Raw genomic sequence first — 20,410 nt, forward strand, 5'->3', positions numbered from 1 at the left:
ACTAGACAGCAATGGATTCTATCCCCCTTGGGTCTGCATCTCATCCTGGAGCTAAGTCAGAGACAGAGGGCCTCCGTGGTGCTGTTTGCACAGGGAGGCAGCTGTCAGACCTGTTTGTAGACTCTCCAAGCCATGTGAAATATGGCTCACTTTCAATAATAACCAGTCAACCCCAGTAAAGCACACAATTTGTATTAGACTCATTCACCCAAATAGATAATAAGGCTATTCTAATAGGCACGCTGACATGAAATGAAATAACATCCAATCACAGCACGAAAAAGCATTTCTTTTGCAATTCTCAGTTCATTCCTCTCATTGGATCAAATACGAAATTGCATTTTATGTCACTGTGTTTCTAACACTTCCCTGTAGTGCTGCGGCCTCCATTATTAACAGACAGAGCTGAGTTTCTGCTACTCAGTGGTCCCATAGCAGAATACAGTAACATTGCTATCTGATAGGATGCCTTTAGTCTCAGGAACAGACATGGAAGTTAATGGAGTAACATTCCCTTGGCGTTCTACTGACATTGCCCAAAGAATCCTGGCTCTGGCCACACATGCTTTATGAGAAGCTCCCAAGGCTTGGGACTATGACAGAACCGAGACTGAGTCTGAGGGTAAAGACTTCCATCTGCTGCCACAGAATAATCAATACAAATAAACCTTTCGTATGTCCAGAGAGAGTCTGGGTACTTGGATACCAGAAAACCAGACACAGGATAAAACAGGCAAATAAATGAATGAAGAAGTTCAGTCAATGGTTACCCAAGGACTGTCAAAATATATGAGTTAAGAAATGTATGGCCTGTGTGGTTCCGGTGCTGGAAGTTATTTGCTAAGTGAGACAATTGTATCATAATCAGTCTTGCAGCAGCCATGGCTGGCAATTTATAAGGAAGTATATGTTTCGAGACACATACCACAGGGTGTGGCTCATCTCAGGATGGTCATGAGCAGCCTCTGGAACCCAAGATCAGTGCCATTCTGGGTCCCTAACCCTGTATTAGATTCTTCTTGCTGTTGTTAACAAATAACCACTAATTTAGCTGACAACAAATACATCACCGTATAGCCCTGGAGGTCAGAAGTCAGAAATGGATCTCACTGGGATAAAATCAAGGTGTTGAAAGGGCTGAGTTCCTTCTAGAGGTTTCTAGGGGAGAATCCATTTCCTCACCTTTTCCAGCTTCTGGAGGAGGCAGCGTTCCTCCACCTTCAAAGCCAGCAACGGTATCACTCTGACCTCTGTTTCCATCACCACATCCCCTTCTCTGACTTTCACCCCCTCCCACCGTCCTCTTCCACGTGTAAGGACCTCCGATTACAGTGGGGGCCCCCCAGTAATCCAAAATAATCTTCTATGTGAAAGTCAGCTCATGAGCAACCTAAACTCCCCCTTGCCACGTGACCTAACAGACTTACAGGTCCCAGGGATTAGCACGCAGACATCTTCGGGGGTGGCGGGCATTATTGTGCCTACCATTCCTTCGCATGGCATGCAAAGGCTTCCACTGCGCAGACTCAAACTGTCTTTCTGGCCTCATCTCCCACCACACACCATGTATCATCCTAAAACTTAATGGCTTAAAACAAGATTTATTCTTTCACGGTTCCCACAGGTCAAGGTCTCTCAACAAGGCCACAATCCAAATGTCGGCTGAGGCATTGTCTTCAGACTCAACTGGGGAAGGATCTGCTTTCAAGTTTATTCACACGGTTGTTGACAGGATTCTGCCCGCCCTGGCTGTTGACCAGAGGCTGCTCCCAGTTCTTTGCCGTAAGGGCTTCCCAATCAGACAGCTCGTAACGTGGCAGCCGGCTTTCTCGGAGCAAGGAGCAAGAAGAACCAGAGAGAGACGGCAAAAGCGAGAGGGAAGACAGTCTTTTGCCACCTCATCTTATAACTTTTGCTGTATTATATTCATTTGAGGTGAGGCCAGCCCACACTCTGGAGAAGGGGATATCACGAGGGCGTGAACCAGGAGGTGGGAACATGGGGCCATGTTAGAAGCTGTCTAATGCACCCCAATACGTGTCCTGTGCTCTCATCACAAAACCACCAACACTAGTCAAGAATGAAAACCAATGCTTTGCAACCCAGGTCTTATATCTGTTCATGAATTTGCTCATCCAGGAAGTCTTTCTTCTGTTCCTACTGTGAACCAGGTAGGAACTCAAGGGCTGGAGATAGAACAGTGAAAAGGAGACAAAGACCCTTTTGCCTGAGAGCAAACATCTAGTGGAAAAGGAGACAGGAAACGAACCACATGCATAGTGTGACAGAGGGTGAGGAGTCAGGGGCACAGTGGGTGTCTTTGGGGGTGAGGCTGTCTCATACATGAGACAGAAGGTCTGGGTGAAAGCTGGCCTTTGAGCAAAGACGTGAAGGACGTGTGGGAGCCACCATGAGAATATTTGGAGGAGGAGCGTCCTTGACAACGGAGACAGCAAGTGCCAAGGTGGGTGATGGATTCAGGGAACAAGGGGTTCAGTGCGGCTGGAGCAGAGGGAGCAAGGGAAGAAAGCAGTTGGAGGTGAGGCCCAACAGGCAACCAGGAGCCAGATCTTACAGGGCCTTGTAGGTCATTAAGAGGATTTTGAATTTTATTCCAAGATGGGAGCCACTGAGGAACGTCCCCCTAAAAAAAAGCCACCTAAAATCTAGTAGTTACAAAAAAAATTATCCCCCTCCTTTGTAATCTCAAGATATTATTTCTGTTGTATGTTATAGGGAGGTATTGCTTTAATATAGCTGTATTTCTGATACTTATATATCAGAATAATATATATACTAATTATATATATACTAATATATATATACTAATACTTATAGTACACTAATACTTCATATTTATACCTCATTGATCCCATATTGTCTAAGTATTTTTTTAAGTTTATTTATTTATTTTTGAAAGAGAGAGAGCACAAGCATGAGCGGGGGAGGAGCAGAGAGAGAGGGAGAGAGAGAGAATCCCAAGCAGGCCCCGCAACGTCAGCACTGAGCCCGATGTGGGGCTCGAACTCACGAACCATGATATCATGACCTGAGCTGAAATCAAAAGTTAGACGCTTAACTGACTAAGCCACCCAGGCAACCCCCCCCCACCCCCCCCACCCCCCACCCCCCCCCCCCCGCGCCAACTTTCTAATTCTTACTTTAAAAGATAATACCTGAAAGCCTTGGGTGTTTGAAACTGCTTTGTCCCCAGATAAGGAAAAAGAAATCAAATAAAACAATTTCTGGGAAACTCAGGTCCATTGCTTGCCTGAAGTCAAACAGCCTCCAAGAGCCAAGGCTGGGACCCAGGTCACAGTGACTTATTAACCGCACAAAACCTGCCTCCACCTAGCAGACCCTCCCCCGACTGCATGAAAGGGTATGTTGTAAAGCATGCGCCTTGAACCATAAGTAAGGCAGTGCCTTAGGAACTGCCTGGCCCTCGGGGAAGTGGTTGCTGATGAACAGCCACAGGGGTGCCTGGGTGGCTCAGTGGGTTGAGCCCACTTCGGCTCAGGTCATGATTTCATAGTTCATGAGTTCAAACCCTGCATTGGACGCGCTGTGTTGGTGTGGAGCCTGCTTCAGATCCTCTGTCCCCCTCTCCCTCTGCCCCTCCCCTGCTCGCTCTTTTTTTCTCTCTCTAAAATAAACATTAAAAAAAAAAAAAAAAAGCCCGGAGGCGGTCTGAGCAGGTGTCTGAAGGCCCAGGAGGAAGGCCCGTTTATACTCGATCACTCACCAGCCAAGCTCCTGATCTAATGGCCCAGGATCGTGGGAAAGGGCACTTCGACATCACTGCCTTCACTGCACCCCCAGCCCCAAGCGTCTCATACTGGCGGTGCCAGCTAGAAGTCACCTTCACACACCTTGCAGGGTCTAGACTAGTTAGATAAGCGTATGGAAATTAGTTCCCTCAGGGAGAGACAGGTCAGCAAAAGTGGTTAGGAGTGGCTGGGAGGGAGGGGAGGGCCGACTGGTTTACAAAGAGAAGCATATATAAGGGAAATGAGAGAAACACTCCACTTTCAAACACTAGGATTTGGGCCCGGGACCCATAGACAGGACAAGAAGAGAGTAGGATGGCCTGGTACATCCTCTACCTCCTGAACCTTCTCTGGGCTGTGGCTGGGACCAGCACCCAAACCCAGGGCTCATGTTGTGAGTACAGCGTTTCCTCCGGAGAAGTCAGGGAAGCTGTGACCCCAGGGACGGGGCAAACCTCACACGCTGAGGTCGGCTGAGGAGAAAGTGATTGCAAACAGCAACCACTGTAGGAGTTCCAAGTGGGTGAGTCAGGGAGAGCGCTTGGTTCATCTTTCCTAGCTGCATAGTGTAAGTTCTTCCAGAAGGAAGTCTATGCATTTTTTTAAGTTTATTTATTTATTTTTGAGAGAGAGAGAGAGAGAGAGAGAGAGAGAACAAGTGGGGAAGGGGCAGAAAGAGCAGGAGAGAAAGAATCCCTAGCTGGCTGCACCCTCAGCATGGAGCAGGTCTCGGGGCTCAATCTCATGAACCGTGAGATCATGACCTGAGCTGAAATCAAGAACCAGATGCTTAACCGACTGAGCCAACCAGGTGCTCCGAAGGCTATGCATTTCACATTAAGAGAGATTGAAATCCTGGTGCAGGAATGATGGCTGGTGGCACAGACAGAGAGGCTCAGAGCTGTTCTGACCTCGTGCCACTGCTAGTGGGGATATGGGTACTCGCTGAGGACTGGTCGTATCCCAAGTCTTCCATATTTTTCATGTCAGACTGAGGAAAAAAATGCAAGGAAAACATGATTTTGAGGGATGTGCTGGAAATAATATGAACTGCCCATGAATCATATTGCTTGAAGTCACTAAGTGAGAAATCACTTTCTTAAAGATAAGGGTTGAGAAGATGTTTGGTTTAATTGGCCTCAGAGGAAAATCTCAAGGTTTTCTCCTTTTTCTTTAATAATCATCCCTACATGGGAGCATCCTGGAAGGTACCAATGCTAATCCTGTCTTCTGATTGACTCACAGGAAACACGTGTCTGAGATGAGAGAGAGGGTAGGGGGTTAGTTAATGCCCTTCTCTTTTCAGCTGTCCCCCCAGCACAGCAGCCCTTGGTTAATGGCATACAAGTGCTCATGGAGAACTCTGTGACCAGCTCAGCCTTCCCAAATCCCAGCATCCTGATCGCCATGAATCTAGCCGGAGCCTACAATGTGGAGGCCCAGAAGCTCCTGACTTACAAGCTCATGGCCAGTGACATAGCCGGTGAGAAGTCAGAGCCCCTCTGAACTCTCCCTGACTCTCCAGCCCCAGGTCCTAACTCCACACACCCCCTATTCCCATGCCACCTGAGATTATACCTGAATCACCCAAATACCTTTCCCTACAAACCTGGAAAGAAATGCATGTGAAGTCAGAGCATTCGCAGAAGAGGGCAGCAACAATGAAAAGGCTCTAGATCAAATGTAAAAAGAGCAGGCTTCCAGTTCTGGCTCTATACCACGTATTAACTCCATGACCTTGGGGCACCTGGGTGGCTCAGTCAGTTGGGCATCCAACTCTCGATCTCATCTCGGGTCTTGATCTCAGGGTCCTGAGTTCAACCCTGCCTTAGGCTCCACACTGGGCGTGGAGCCTACTTTAAAAAATAAAAGTAACTCAGTGACCTTGAACAGGTCACGAATCCTGACCAACCTCACTTACGCATCTGCAAAATGTAGACGATTCTAATAACAAGGACACTAACAGTCATAATAAGAATGATAGTAATAATCAGATCTCTGTACTGCCTACCTCCCAGGAGTAGCCCTGACAATCAAGTGAGACAATAAAGTTAAAGTTATTTTCAGGTATGAATTTGTATGGGTGTTCTTGCTGCTTTTCTAAACAGACACCAGAGATTCTCGATGAAGTTGTCAAGTCATGGAGTGGTCACCAGAGTAAACATTCCTTGAGAATTTGTCCACACTTCTTTCCTTAAAAAGGAGAGATCAAAAAATTATCTAGGTGGTGCCTGGCTGGCTCAGTCAGAAAAGCACTCTTAGATCTCAGGGTTGTGAGTGTGTAACCCATGTTGGGTAAAGAGATTAAAAATAAAATCTTTAAAAAAAAAAAAAAAACCTATCTAATCACACTATTAAAAATTCAATGATCTGGACAAAAAGCAAAGAGTTCAGCCCTGGCGCCAGGCACACTCTTCCCTGACAATACCTTTGTAACCCTTTTGTTCTCTCCTCCACAGACCTGACCATTGGCCAGCTCGCCCTTACTGTCATGGCCCTCACCTCCTCCTGCCGAGACCCTGGGAATAAAGTTTCGATTCTACACAGACAAATGGAAAACTGGGCTCCTTCAAGTAAGAGCTCATCAGAAGGGAGGGGAGAGTGAGGCAAATGATTTTTCCTGAGAATTTTAAGCCTAGAACGAAAGAGATGGGGGAATGGAAAGTGAGGGAAGAAACACAGCTGCCTTTGCTTAGGATCCCTGAGATCATCCCACTGCGAGATATTCACTTCGATTCTAGTGAACTAGAATTCACTTCTCTAGTGAACTAGAGAAGACCACTGTCCCCAGGGACACAGACTTATGCCATCACCTGAAGACAGCCTCGTCCCTTTTATTCTCTTCTCATGCCGGGTGACATTCTTATTCTGAGAAGTGTTGAAGTTACCTTTTGCTAAAATGGAGGCTTTCTTTTTGGACAGGTTTTCTAAACATTTCTATTTAAAAGGTTTGGCTTTTCCCTTTTTCATGAACGTCCTCATTCTGGAGGATGTTAATCTTACGGAGGTCCTCTGTCCCCTTCCCAGGCCCCAATGCTCAGTCTTCAACCTTCTATGGGCCCAGTCTGGCGGTCCTGGCACTGTGCCAGAAGAACCCTGAGACAACCTTACCCATAGCAGTCCGCTTTGCCAAGATCCTGCTGGCCAATTCCTCCCCCTTCAACACGGGTGAGTCGGTCACCACTGCCAGGCACTGCCCTGAGCAGGGAACATCACGGGCACTGAATGGGGGGCCGGAGGGGACAGTGGGAGGGGGAGTTCTCCACGGAGGAAGAGCTCAGGATCATGAAAATGTCTACAGATGGGAGGTACTTCACAAATATTTGTTGGACATGTGAATTAAGGAATAAATGAAAGGGAAATAGTAAGACAAAGAAACCAGGACGGTACTTGAAATGTCTTGACAATGACAGAATCTTCACTGGAAACAATAAGCATGTCACTCACCCAAGTCAGGAGTTATTTCCAGGCAAATTCTTGAATTATTAAACCAATGTCTAGACTCAGCCATACACTGAACCTTCTCTTGTATCATTAGTGGTGATTCCACACTCTGTTCTTCTCAATGTTTCTCCTTATAACATTCAAATATTCTCTTTCAACTGAACAGATACTGTCTGGGGGCACCTGGGTGGCTCAGTCGGTTAGGCACGCAACTCTTGTTTTCAGCTCAGGTCACAATCTCACAGTTTGTGAGTTCAATCTCTCTCTGCCTCTCTGTTTGTCTCTCTCAAAATAAATAAATAAACAAAAAACATTTAAAATACATAAACAGATACTGATGCTCCTCCGCTTCAAGGATATACTGGAACCATTGTATTCCTTCTTTATGCAACCTTATGGTTGCTTGTGAATGGAAGCTTCTCCCCTCTATGGCACCAGGTCCTTCTCTGTCCACCCTCCCCTCCTGCAGATGATGGTGCCGACTCTGAATAATGCCGTCTGTGAGGACACTGCTGTATGCCCCTCATTCATGGTCACATTTTCTCCTCTGCCACTCTCCAAGCAAGAGTGTATCTCAGGTTAACACCCCATTACCCATGCTTCCTCAACAACCTCTCTTGTCTCAAGCAAACGCTCTCATTTCAGGCTTTCAGACCAAGAAACAAAGGCTCTGGTATGTCCCTGGGAGTCAAGAGCAGACGGGTCTCCGTGTTCCATCTGGGACCTCATGCATTGCTGGGGTGTCTCTGTCAGTTTGGGAAATTTGGCCTTCTTTGCCAACACTGGTTTCAACAACACTGTCTTCTTTAATGAGTTTATGCAAATTTCAGGCGGAGATCCCAGTAGGGAGGGGAAGATCAGTCAAAGAAAAGATGTCATCTGGCAAGTCTTGCATGTGTTCCGGTCTTGTCCTGCCAGCGCTTGCTCATTCAGTCCATGTACATTTTCCCATGCAAATCATGAAAATGCCCCTGTGCTGGGTGCCATGGGGGGGTGCAAAGTTCCTGCCACCCAGAAGCTCACAGAGCACGGTAACAACAAAACAGAGCAGCGAGTGCTGACATTGCAAAACAGGTCCAAACAACACATGCTAAAAAATAAAAAAGGTCAGGAAAGAGACCGCACCTGTGGCATAGGGCTGCCCAAGGGAAGGCTTCAATGAGAGGTGGCAATGGCTCAGCCTTCAAGCATTGGTGACATTTTTAAAGATAAACACTAGCACAAGAGAAATGGGATTGAATCAAGCGCCAGTCTACATTAATTAAAAGCATGAGCTGTGGAGTCACATAGATCTGGGTTCAGATCCTGGCCCTGCTACTTACTAGCTGTGTGGCCTTGGGCCATTATTTGGCCTCTCTGAGCCTCCATTTCCTCATCCCTTAAATGGAGACGATTATAGGTCCTACTTCACAGGTTGTCCTGAAGAATAAAGGAGATAATGTAGCTGGAACACAATAAGCACACAGTAAATGTTGCTTGTTCATACTGTTGTGGTGATGGTTGCCTTATCCCCACTGTGATTCACAGACACGGGAGCAATGGTGATCTTGGCTCTGACTTGTATGTACAACAAGATCCCAGTAGGTTCAGAGGAAGGTTACAGAAGTCTGTTTGGTCAGGTACTAGAGGACGTCGTGAAGAATATTAGCATGAAGATCAAAGACAATGGCATCATTGGAGACATCTACAGTACTGGCCTTGCCATGCAGGTAACACATCACCAACGCTCTCTGCTGGGTCCATGCCAATACGGTAAGGCTGGGTTGTAGGATCAAGAGACCAGGCTTCTAACATCTCTGGGAAAGACCAGCTAGTTTAACCTGAGGTAGATACCTTGTGGTGCTTATGTCTTAGTCTCTATACTGGTAAAATGTAGGTTGAGTCTTATTTCTTCCCTAGTTCATGGGCAAAGTGTGAAAATAAAATTATGTGAATTCTTTTCTCATTCTTGGGGAAAAAAATACAAATCAATCCAAGAAACATATCAGTTTATTACTGATAATGATCGGTTTGTTCATAATATTTACAGACTGATGAAAATTTGATGTATAAAAAATATAAGGATATTAAAACAAGTCCTAAAAAAAACTGAATTTTCTGATTCCATCTTGCCAGTCAAGTGTTCTTTTTTTTTTAGCCCTTTACTGTGATCCAAAAAATGTGGGCTTGTATTCAAAGTGATTAATGAAAATAACCTAAAGGTGATTGGATGTCTAATCTTTGTCAAGCTCTTTTATAGTCTCGATCTCATTTCAACCTCACACAGTGCTCTAAATGGCAGAGCCAAGTTTGTCTGGTACCCAAGTACATACCCAATCCTGTGCTTCCCTGGGAACCCAGATCCCCAGGCTTAGATTCTATGAGACGTTGCTTGATGCATCTCCAAATGCAACCCCCTTCCACTGATTAGGGTTGACCAGAGCAGTGTCCTCCCATGGAAGACATACTAAAGATAGTGGGGAGACATAACCAACTAGAATCATAAATTAAAGGGTCACCTGTGGCCAAATCCTCTAGCCCCAACTGAGAAGTCTGTGCTCCAAAGTCTCAAAATGCCTAGTGTAATTAATTGGAAAATGACATCATGACCTTCTCCACTCAGAAAGCCCAGGAAACAGAGAACCATGGAATCACAATGCCAGCCCTGAACCTAATACACTACAGTGGTAGGAAGAAATCCGTACATGGGGAGGAGTGGAGACTGGCCCTGATTCCACACATTAGAAATTACCAAAGGGCATGAACAGACTAGAAATCAGTTTATGTTAAACGTAAGAGTGAACACCAAGTCCCCACTCCATGTGCCATGGTTAGGAGCAATTAATGAGAACAAAGTCAGCTTCCGTATCATGTCATGGTGAATGAAATTTTGCCATGGAACAAAAGACTGTTTGTTACCATGGCTGAATCATATGAGACCAGCTCCGGGGCTCAGGTCTAGAAAGCTGTGTGGAGTATCACAGGCAGTCTGGAAGGGATATAAGATGGGTTTTATCTATGACTCGCTTAAAATAAACTTGCTTCACCTTAGTGCCAGACAGAGAAAGGTTTGCTCTTGTTAGTTTGGCTTGTGAATTCTGTTTGGGATTTTTATCACCTGCAGGGTACACTCTGATAAGCTGTGCCTGAGAATTAAAGCTTTTCCTATGAAAAGACAAAACCTCATTCTTATCCAGATATCACAGGCCACGTGGATTTCTAATCAGTTAGGAGACATATCCTCTCCCTACTTGAGTTAAGGCACACATCTAGAGTTTACTCAAGCAGCCTGTAGTCTAGAATAGCCAGATATCTAATGCGTAACTTTTTTCTAATTAAAAGTGTTCTGGTGTCAAAAACCAGAGGGCTCTGGACATGTAACAACTTGAGTTTGAAGCCCAGATCTGCCACCCTTGTGGGCAAATACTGAATTTCTCTGAATTTCACTTTCCCAATCAGAACAAGGATGCAAGGATAGTTTTTACAAATCACAAGCACAAGGCGATGCTCAATAACTGTTCACGGTCTCTCCCTTTTCAGCCTTCATTCTTCACCTTCCAGGAAGCCAGTGCCCTTCAAGTGGTCTGGGCCACCCACATGGCTTCCCTAGGCATTCATGTGGCACTTCCTCTGTTCCAGAGTTTCTTCTCTTGTTTCCATCACTATTCCAAAGGTTTCAAAATTCCTCTGGTAGGGATTTAACTTGGAAAGGGACCTGATAAACATCTTCATGCAAAGTTATCAATGGCTTCTCACAGCATAATGTGTCCTTTCTCTCTAAAGTGTTGGCATTGGTAATGTTTTATCCCAAAGAGCTACATCTTACTTTTGGGATTTGAGAATTGAATACAGCAAGTGAACAAGATATGGCTGTTGAGGAGTACCTACCTACCTGATGCCCTTTAAACCAAATTTCCCTGTAAAGTGGCCTCTCACAAGAGCCACAACTCAGGGTTGCCAAAGTTAACAGTGATAGTCATGCCTATCCAAACTGTCTGGTTGTTCATCAACTGCCTTTGGCTTACAAAGCCAGTTCTGACTCTCCTCCCCCTTCGCTCATTTCCCATTTTAAGATTCAGGTGAATCAGTCAACCAGCAATCTCAGACCATTGACATACTCTGATGGTCATGGTCAGCACAACCCTAAAGTAAGGGAGATGGTAATGACAGCTTATATAGCATACATCACAAAATGCTCTTGCTTATCATCCCATCTGAACCTCAAATGAACCTCCAAAGGTAGGAAGAAATTATGATTTCTATTTGACCCAATGAGATCTAAAACGCAGCAAAGTAGAATGAACTGCTTGGTGTATTTAGCAAGAATCATTTTTGTAAGTAACAGAAACCCAAATAACTTAAGAAAAAAAATTGGCATTTCCTATTTCATATAGACTAGAGGGTCCAGAGCTGGATTAATTTCAGGAGCAGCCAGAAGAAAGGACTCAAATCATGGTTTCAGGGACCACTCTTTTTTCATCGCTCAGCCCTGGTTTTCTTCATTGTCTCCTACTCCATGGTTTCTTCAAAGTGGCTGAGGAAGATGGTCACCAGCAGCCCACTGCTTACTTACATGGTCCCAGCTGAATACCCCCAGCAGGAAAGAAAGAAATGCTTCTCTCTCTGAGTGTCTGTATATCAGGGAAGGACTCTGTCTAGTGTGTATGCCCACCAATCACTGTCACCAAAAGGATGGCACGCTATGATTAGCCCAGCCCAGGCCATGAATCCACCCCTGTGGCCAGGGTTGTGGAGCCTCTGGCTGACAGTCCTGATGTGAATACAAAGTGTGGGAGGAGTCCACCAAAGGGTGTGCAGGACAACACAAAACAAAAGAGTTCTCCTATGTTTCACTGGCCAGGCTGTTCCAGACTAGCTGCCCCTGGAGCTTGCTTTGCCCGGCTCTCACCTTGTTCTACCTTTAAGAACTATTTTATATAAAACATACTATAAATGCAGCAGCCCTAATAGTGTTCCCCAAATCTGTTTGTTGCACAAATATTTGTTGTGTGACTGCTATGTGATAGACACTGAGCTAAGAGGTGGGGACACAGAGTGAACAAAAGAGACATCGTCCTGAACCTTGGGCAGCTCAATTTTGGACTCTGGATGATCCCCAAGATTAGTGATCAAGTGTTTCCCTTATAAAGCTTATAAAGGCCAACTCTCAGCTATGCCTAATCAACCAATCTCTCCCTCTCCTTCTCTCTCTCTCTCTCTCTCTCTCTCTCTCTCTCTCTCTCCCTCTCTCTCCTGCCCCAGGCTCTCTCCGTGACACCTAAGCACCCTCCCAAGAAGTGGAACTGCAAGAAGACTATGGACACAATACTTAAGGAGATTGAGCTGGGGAAATTCCACAATCCCATGTCCATTGCCCAAATCCTCCCTTCCCTGAAAGGCAAGACATACCTAGATGTGCCCCATGTGTCTTGTATCCCTGGTAAGAACTCTAAACATCTGCCTTTCCTTGTGGTATAAAGTGGAAACTTATGTCCATAATAATATGTGGATCAATTTCAAGTGGCATATAGGCTTGTTATGTAGGCAGAGACGCATCTGATTTCCAATTCCCAAGTGTCGTGTCTTAACACACAGCCGCGCCAGCCTGCCCTCAGAGTTCAGCCCCCATGTCCACTTCACTCAGTACACATTAAATGAGCACCTACTATAGTAGGTGGTGAAGATGATGCTGAAGATGATAGTGAAGTGAAATGATGGTGAAGGGGGAAGGTCCATGGTCTTAACAATCAGATGATATATAACTTCACTCATTCATGGGATGAATGCCTCAAACATTACACAGTATCTTCAGATATCTGCTCTTTACAAGGTCATGAGATAGATACATAGACAAAAACCACAACATTTGGAAGAATGAAATAAGCATTAAATAGAAATAGAAGCCACATACAGTGCAAAAGCAAAGGAGGTATGGCCAATCACTGATCTGGTCTGAGAGACTTATGAGAAGAGCAGAGTTGGCATTTCAGCCCAGACGTGGAGATCTAAATACGAAGCCTTGGTGCTCCTGGCACACCAAAGGAATGGGGGTGGAAACCTGGCACGTTACCCTCTGATTTGAAATATCTCTATTTTATACAATTAAAAATATAATACAAGGATACTTAAAATTCAAACACTGCCGAAATGTACACAAGGGAAGTGGGAGTCCTGCATAAAAATTTTATCACTCCAGAGAGAACTAGTCCTTGGTAGACATAGCGCCAACTCTTCTTTGTTATCAAATACTAGTATAAAGCACTATTCATCTCATGTTGCATGGACTTCCCGAGACAAGCAGAGATGACTAAGCTCCTTGTCTATCTCAGAACAGAATCTATAGAGACCGCGATCAAGCAACCGGATCCCAAGCACAGCCACATTCACCTAACTCCTTAGACTGCTTCCCAGTGATCTCCCCACCTTCACAAGATGGCTTTGGAGTCTTTCCTACCATTCTACACTACAGTTGCCCAGGCGTTTTGTTAAATGGCCTGCAACTTACTACCAGTGCCTCCAGATTCACAGTGGAAATTCCTTCAACAAAACTCACGTTCCTTATAAAACTAGCTGTCAGCTCTTCAGCCAAAAACAACTCTCTAGAATGGAAATGAGAGCTCCATGGACCACACCAGTTCCTCGGAACAACCCACCAAGAACACAATATCATTGCCATTCCTTGAAATGTTTGTTTTTTGGTTTGTTTTTCTTTTAGGATGAGTCGCTAACAACAGAGATTTTGCACCTAATAGTACAAACCCCACAGTCTTTAACAAATTTGGCCTGTTTGCTCTTCACAGGTCATGAAGGGCAACCAACCCTCCCCAGCCAAACCAACCCTGCTCCCACCTCAGCATCCAACATCACCGTCATATACACCATCAATAACCAGCTGAGGGGGGTGGAGCTGCACTTCAATGAGACCATCAATGTCAGTGTGAAAGCTGGATCGGTGCTACTTGTTGTCCTAGAGGAAGCCCAGCGCAGAAGCTCCATGTTCAAGTGAGTGTTGTAAGCGACACGCACATTCCCCCCAGGCCTTGCCTGAATTCCCATCCTCTCTCTCTCCTGCCTTTTCTTACCTTTTTTCCCTTCTGATAATTTAACAGATCTTCATCCCATCACCCCTCAAGAGGCCTGCAAACTACCAACTAGGCAAGGCTCTCAGGAAACATTAAATCACCCAAGTCAACATATGATAGAGTTTTACAAACAGGAATTCAAAGGGGAGAGTCTGTTGTGGATTAGAATAGTCCAGAAAGGCTTGGGGCTTTGGACCACATTCGAAGGAGAAGTACTGTAGGGCAGATATGGGTAGATGGTATTCTAGGAAGAGGGAATGGCTAGAAAGAAGCATTCAAGGGGTGTTTGGGTGGCTAAATGTCCTCAGTTAAACGTCCAACCTGGGCTCAGGTCATGATCCCACAGTTCGTGGGTTCGAGCCCCACATCGCCTCCATGGTGAGTGTGCAGAACCTGCTTGAGATTCACTCTCTCTACCTCTCTCTCTCTGCTCTTTCCCCACTTGCACTTTCTCTCTCAAGATAGATAGATAGATAGATAGATAGATAGATAGATAGATAGATAGATAAAAAAGAAGAAGAAGCATCGGAGGCAGGAAGAAGCAAGGAATTCCGGGAGCGAGTAGTCCAGCGTGACTAAAGAAGAGAATACAGGACTGAAGTAAGTAAGTAACATCCAGAAGGATAGTCTGGGTAATGTAAAAAATCTGAAAAACCAGGCTCAGGAGATTGGACTCCACATTATGGAGAAGCATTGCAAGTTTTTAAGTAAGAAAAGTCATGTAAAATGTTAGTTGGTTTGAGAATGGGAGACAAGGAGGAAATCTGGGGTGTGCCTATGGTCATGAATCTATGAAGTAATGAAGATTCCATGTAGGACAAACAGACTCACACCGAGGAAAACTCCACAGGTCTCTGTGAGAACTGGATGCGAGAGGCAAGAGAGAGAGAAGCTTCCAAACTTTTGATAGGAGTACCAGAAAGAAAGAATGTCTTTCAGAGAAAAAGACTTAATTCCTTTAGACGTGTCTAATTGTATGTGTTCAAAACAGAAGCATTGGGGAGCTTTTGAAGGGAGAATCATGCAACGCTCCTTGGGGGCGTGAGTTGGAGCCCCATGTTGGGCATAAAGCCTATTAAAAAAAATAAAAAGGGGTGCCTGGGTGGTTCAGTCGGTTAAGCATCTGACTTCAGCTCAGGTCATGATCTCACGGTCTGTGAGTTCAAGCCCTGCGTTGGGCTCTGTGCTGACAGTTCAGAGCCTGGAGCCTGTTTCAGATTCCGTGGTCTCCCTCTCTCTCTGACCCTCCCCCATTCATGCTCTGTCTCTGTCTCAAAAATAAATAAACGTAAAAAAAAAAGTTTTTTTTTAAATAAAAAGAACATGAGACAGGTCTACATGCCCATTATACGCATAGCACCACTTAAGCCCAAAGAGGCTAAGTAACAGTCCTAAGATCACATGACATGTAGCTAATAGAGTTGAGATCTGAACCTAGACTTGACCATGAAGCTCATATGTCTTCCACTGTCCTGTCATAAAGGGAAGAATACAGAAATAAATCCAGAGGAGAAAATTAAGCCTTGCGAGGTGGTTATAGTTTGCAAAAAGAGGAAGCAGGAGAGAAAAATGGAGAAGACTAAGATAGCAGAGGGAGCAGAGGGAACATGCCAGGTGCTGGAAAGGAAAAGAGGAGAGTCTTTGAAAGGGAAGGTGACATGACCCCAGTCCTGCAGAGACATGCCAAGGAGAACGACTGACCAAGTCTGAGGGAGTGAAGCTGAGTGGGATGTGGAATCTACCCCACAGGATTGGGCTCGGGGAGTCGTGCCTGCTGTCCACAGCCCAGCTCCATAATTTCCCTGACTTCTACACCCAGGTCGGGATCAAAGTTGCACTCCAAGAATACTCAGCTTTCAAACAACCCTCTGAATCTACCTTACTACTTCTCTGAGCTTAGCTTTAATTTTGCCTGATTTTTCTTTTTCTGACTGTGAATGTCATAAATACTTATAGTAGACAGGTGGGGGGTGATGCATAAAGAAGAAAACAGAACATCTACACTACATGCACAACATAATCACTGTGGACATGTTTTTATCATTTTGTAGGTGGTTTCTTCCCATGCATATTATAAACAGTTGTGATCCATCACATAGATGGGATAGCTATTTCGTGTACAATTTATGTCCCACAGTTTCACTTAACATTATTGGAGGAGCATTTGTAATGTCACTTAAAATTATTGAAAAATATAATTTTGTAACTGCAAAAAACTTCAGTCTTGAATATTCATCCCACGATTCACGTAATTATTCACCCATATTTGGGCATTTACATTTTCTTTAATTTGCTTATTGACAGGTTAAAAAAAAACTCCCTTCAGGCTAATTTCTTTTCATTTTAAGTGAAGTAATTTGATATTCATTAGTCATTTGTAATTTCTCTTTTGAGCATGATTTTATCTGATCTATAAAGCATTTAGAATGTCTCTGTCCCACGGCACCTGGGTAGCTCAGTCTGTTGAGTGGCTAACTCTTGATTTCGGCTCAGGTCATAATTCCAGTGTCATGGGATCGAGCCCCGTGTTGGGCTCCATGCTGGGCATGAAGCTGCTTAAGATTATCTGTTTCTCATTCCCTCTTCCCCTCTCCCTCCCTCTCTCTCTAAAATAAAATAAAGAGAATGTCTCTGTCCCTTCACCTTAACCTCTTATTGCCTTTCCTAAATGAGATATTAATCACATACATGATTTTATTCTTACAGATTTGAAACCACAATGACATCTTGGGGCCTTGTTGTCTCCTCCATCAATAATATTGCTGAAAATGTTCATCATAGGACCTACTGGCAATTCCTTAGTGGCAAGACACCTTTGGATGAAGGTGAGAAAGGAAAGGAATCTGGGAATCTCTTCCATAGTCTGAAGGCTACTTTCTTTCATTCTCTTCTTTAATTCATTCGTTCAATCGGCAAATAATTGAGATCATATGTATATATACGATAATCACACATACAGTGACTATGCATATATATTCATACACGTATATTATGAATATATATACAGTGATTTGATTGAATGATTGATAGATGATGGGATAGATAGATGATAGAACAGGTGGCTGGCTTTCTAAAATAGCTTTTTTAGGGTGGTTGGGTGTCTCAGTCGGTTGGACGTCTGACTTTGGCTCAGGTCATGATCTCACGGTTCATGGGTTCAAGCCCCACATCAGGCTCTGTGCTGACAGCTCAGAGCCCAGAGCCTGATTTGGATTCTGTGTCTCCCTCTGTCTCTGCCCCTCCCCTGCTTGCACTCTGTCTCTCTCTGTCTCTGTCTCTCTCTCTCAAAAATAAATAAACATAAAAAAATTAAATCAGGCTTATTCTTATGTCTGCCAATTACTTTTCTTCTCTGAGGAAAGAATGATAAACAGAAAGCCTCTGAGATCCAAAAAGATTTGGGCCTGGAATTGTCATTCTTTCCAATGCCTGGCAACTTGGAAGCCATCAATACCGCCATCATCTAACTTTCCTGCCCTAAAACACAAGAATTCTCAACACACTGCCCTTCCTTATTTTCTGCAAAATCTTCAAAAATGAATATGAGATCTTTCTCCCTTGAATGCTCTAGATTTGGCTTAACTAAGCAAGTTTAACAGTAACCACAATTTACTGCACACTTACTACGTGTCAGGTACCGTATTAGGCATCTGGCAGTCATTATTCCTAGTGCTGAAAATGATTCTTCAGGGTAAATATTATGAATGCAATTTAATACATGAGGAAAAGGAGACTCACAATTTAAGGGGCTTCTCCGAAGACATACCCCACATGGCAACTCGGAGCCTGGAAACAAGGACTCCCTAAACCTCAGTTCCATACTCTTCCATACCAACGGAGCTGCCCATTTCACTCTGTGATGACTTTAGTCCTCCAACAATGAGCTGATCCCCTGGAAGGTGGGTGTGGTTATACGCCCCACGGTCACCTCATGTTCTTCTCTGATTGTTTCTAGGCGTTGCTGACTACATACCCTTCAACCATGAGCACATCACAGCCAATTTCACACAGTACTAAGGACGAAGTGGCTTCAGGTTCTCTCAAACACCTTCAAAGGATGATGGAATTTTTGTTCATTTCATTTCAAATCTATGCCAAAAGGTGGAAATCTACAATGCTCCCATATTCCTGGTAAAAAAAAAAAAAAAAAAAAAAAAAAAAAACAACATGGAAAACACTGTGTAGAATAAATGATTCAAACTTCCCTAGAGTCTCAACATCTGTGACCCGTGAAAAAAACGTCCAGCTTCTCAAGGCACTGACTGCCAGTCATAATTTAAACCTAGGGTAAGGGGAGAAGAGAGAGCCCAGTTGATATTTTTAGAGTTCATTCTGATCTTGATTAATTAACCACACATTCCTTTATTTCTACAAATGAAATGATGTATTTTTTAAATCTCCTATGTTTTTTTCTTATACCAAGTACTACTTTTCAAATCACTTAGTAGGGGCGCCTGGGTGGCGCAGTCGGTTAAACGTCCGACTTCAGCCAGGTCACGATCTCGCGTTCGAGCCCCGCGTCAGGCTCTGGGCTGATGGCTCAGAGCCTGGAGCCTGTTTCCGATTCTGTGTCTCCCTCTCTCTCTGCCCCTCCCCCGTTCATGCTCTGTCTCTCTCTGTCCCAAAAATAAATAAACGTTGAAAAAAAAAATTTTTTTAAAAAATCACTTAGTGAAATGGCCAAAATTATTTCATATGAGACTCCCATACAACTAGGTAAATGATGTTGTACTTCTCCCCTTCCATTTCTAATATTGATTCTTGGCAAAATTAAGTTTAAAATGTATATTTTATATAATATATATATAAATACATATTTAATATATAAATATAATTTGTATTTAGTATGTAATTAAAGTTTAACATAACTTTTATATATTAAATATAAATACACATCTAAAATCCCACCCCATAAATATTATATATTTTACATATTAAATAGACATATAGACATATAACCCCATCCTATATACATATTTGAATGAAAAATTAAGCTTTCAAAGACAATCATAACTTCCATCTCTGCTAGTAGGAGTCAACACAGGGACCAGCTTTCTAGTGAAGGATATGAAAATTATATCAAAAGGGACATCTGGGTGACTCAGCCAGTTGAGCATTCAACTCTCAATTTTGGCTCAGGTCATTATCTCAGGGTGAGATCTAACCCCACTTTGGGCTCTGAGCTGAGCATAGAGGCTGCTTAAGATTCTATCTATCTATCTATCTATCTATCTATCTATCTATCTACCTATCTACCTATCTATCTATCTCTCCCTCTACCCCTGCCCCCACTCGTGTTCTGGAGCTCTCACTCCCTCTCTAAAAAAAGAAGAAAGAAAATCGTATCAAAAGACCTAAAATGTTCTTAAGTTTGACCCCCCCCCAATCCCAATTCTGAAAATTATACAAAGGAGAGAATCATAATAGGACACACATATACAAGAATCAAAACATCCACTGAAGTAATTAGACAGCAAACTTACATGTGCAGCCTCAGTACACTTCCTAATACTGAAGCACAGAGGCAGACAGACTCGCCTGCCCTGTCACAGGTCTCCCCTCCCAGCGTCTCAGAATAAGAGCCCGCCCTCTGGTAACAGTGGTTCCTGGGAGAAGAAGGTGTGAGCCACCAGCCCAAGCCTTCATTCCAAACATGCCTATTACATACGTCACTGTACTCCAGAAGAAGGCCAGGACTCTTACCATGGTGGAAGGCACCCTAAGGGGGTGTGAACAAGTGCTCTCTCATAACATGCCATGATACTCATAATATGGAAAACATGGCAACAGTCTACCTGTCCAACAATAGAGCAATGGAGAGGTAAACCCTGGTAGATCCATATGATGGGATACTTAAAAGTCACTGAGATTCTTAAGTTCCACATGTGAATGAAGTCAGACGGTGTCTATCTTTCTCTGACTGACTTGTTTCACTTAGCGTTATGCTTCTAGATCACCCATGTTGTTGCAAATGGCAAGATCTTATTTTGTTAATGGTCGAATAATATCCCATTATATAATAGAGACCATATCTTCTTTATCCGTTCATCTGTGGATGGACACATGAGTTGCTTCCATATCTTGACTATGGTAAATATTGCTGCAACAAACATTGGGGTGCATATATCGTTTTGA

The 20,410-nt window shown here is 43.9% G+C and overlaps 1 protein-coding gene across 4 annotated transcripts; it reads left to right on the plus strand.

The window, feature by feature from the left end:
* The first annotated feature begins 4,044 nt into the window (after positions 1–4,044).
* Positions 4,045–18,479, plus strand: CBLIF (cobalamin binding intrinsic factor). 4 transcript variants are annotated; one of them, XM_086677313.1, is made up of 9 exons: positions 4,045–4,164; positions 5,077–5,253; positions 6,230–6,343; positions 6,798–6,938; positions 8,742–8,923; positions 12,456–12,633; positions 13,994–14,195; positions 16,982–17,100; positions 18,231–18,479. In XM_086677313.1, the coding sequence occupies exons 1-9, from the start codon at positions 4,086–4,088 to the stop codon at positions 18,290–18,292; spliced, it is 1,254 nt and encodes a 417-aa protein (XP_086533439.1). In that variant the 5' UTR covers positions 4,045–4,085; the 3' UTR covers positions 18,293–18,479. The 4 variants fall into 4 exon arrangements, with proteins under 4 accessions (XP_086533439.1, XP_086533442.1, XP_086533441.1 ...); XM_086677314.1 differs by lacking the exon at positions 4,045–4,164 and adding an exon at positions 4,275–4,293; XM_086677316.1 differs by lacking the exon at positions 5,077–5,253.
* The last annotated feature ends 1,931 nt before the right edge of the window (positions 18,480–20,410 follow it).

Source organism: Puma concolor, chromosome D1, assembly GCF_028749965.1.
Source record: "Puma concolor isolate L17-30 chromosome D1, mPumCon1.1.hap2, whole genome shotgun sequence".
In the NCBI taxonomy this organism is placed as follows: domain Eukaryota; kingdom Metazoa; phylum Chordata; class Mammalia; order Carnivora; family Felidae; genus Puma; species Puma concolor.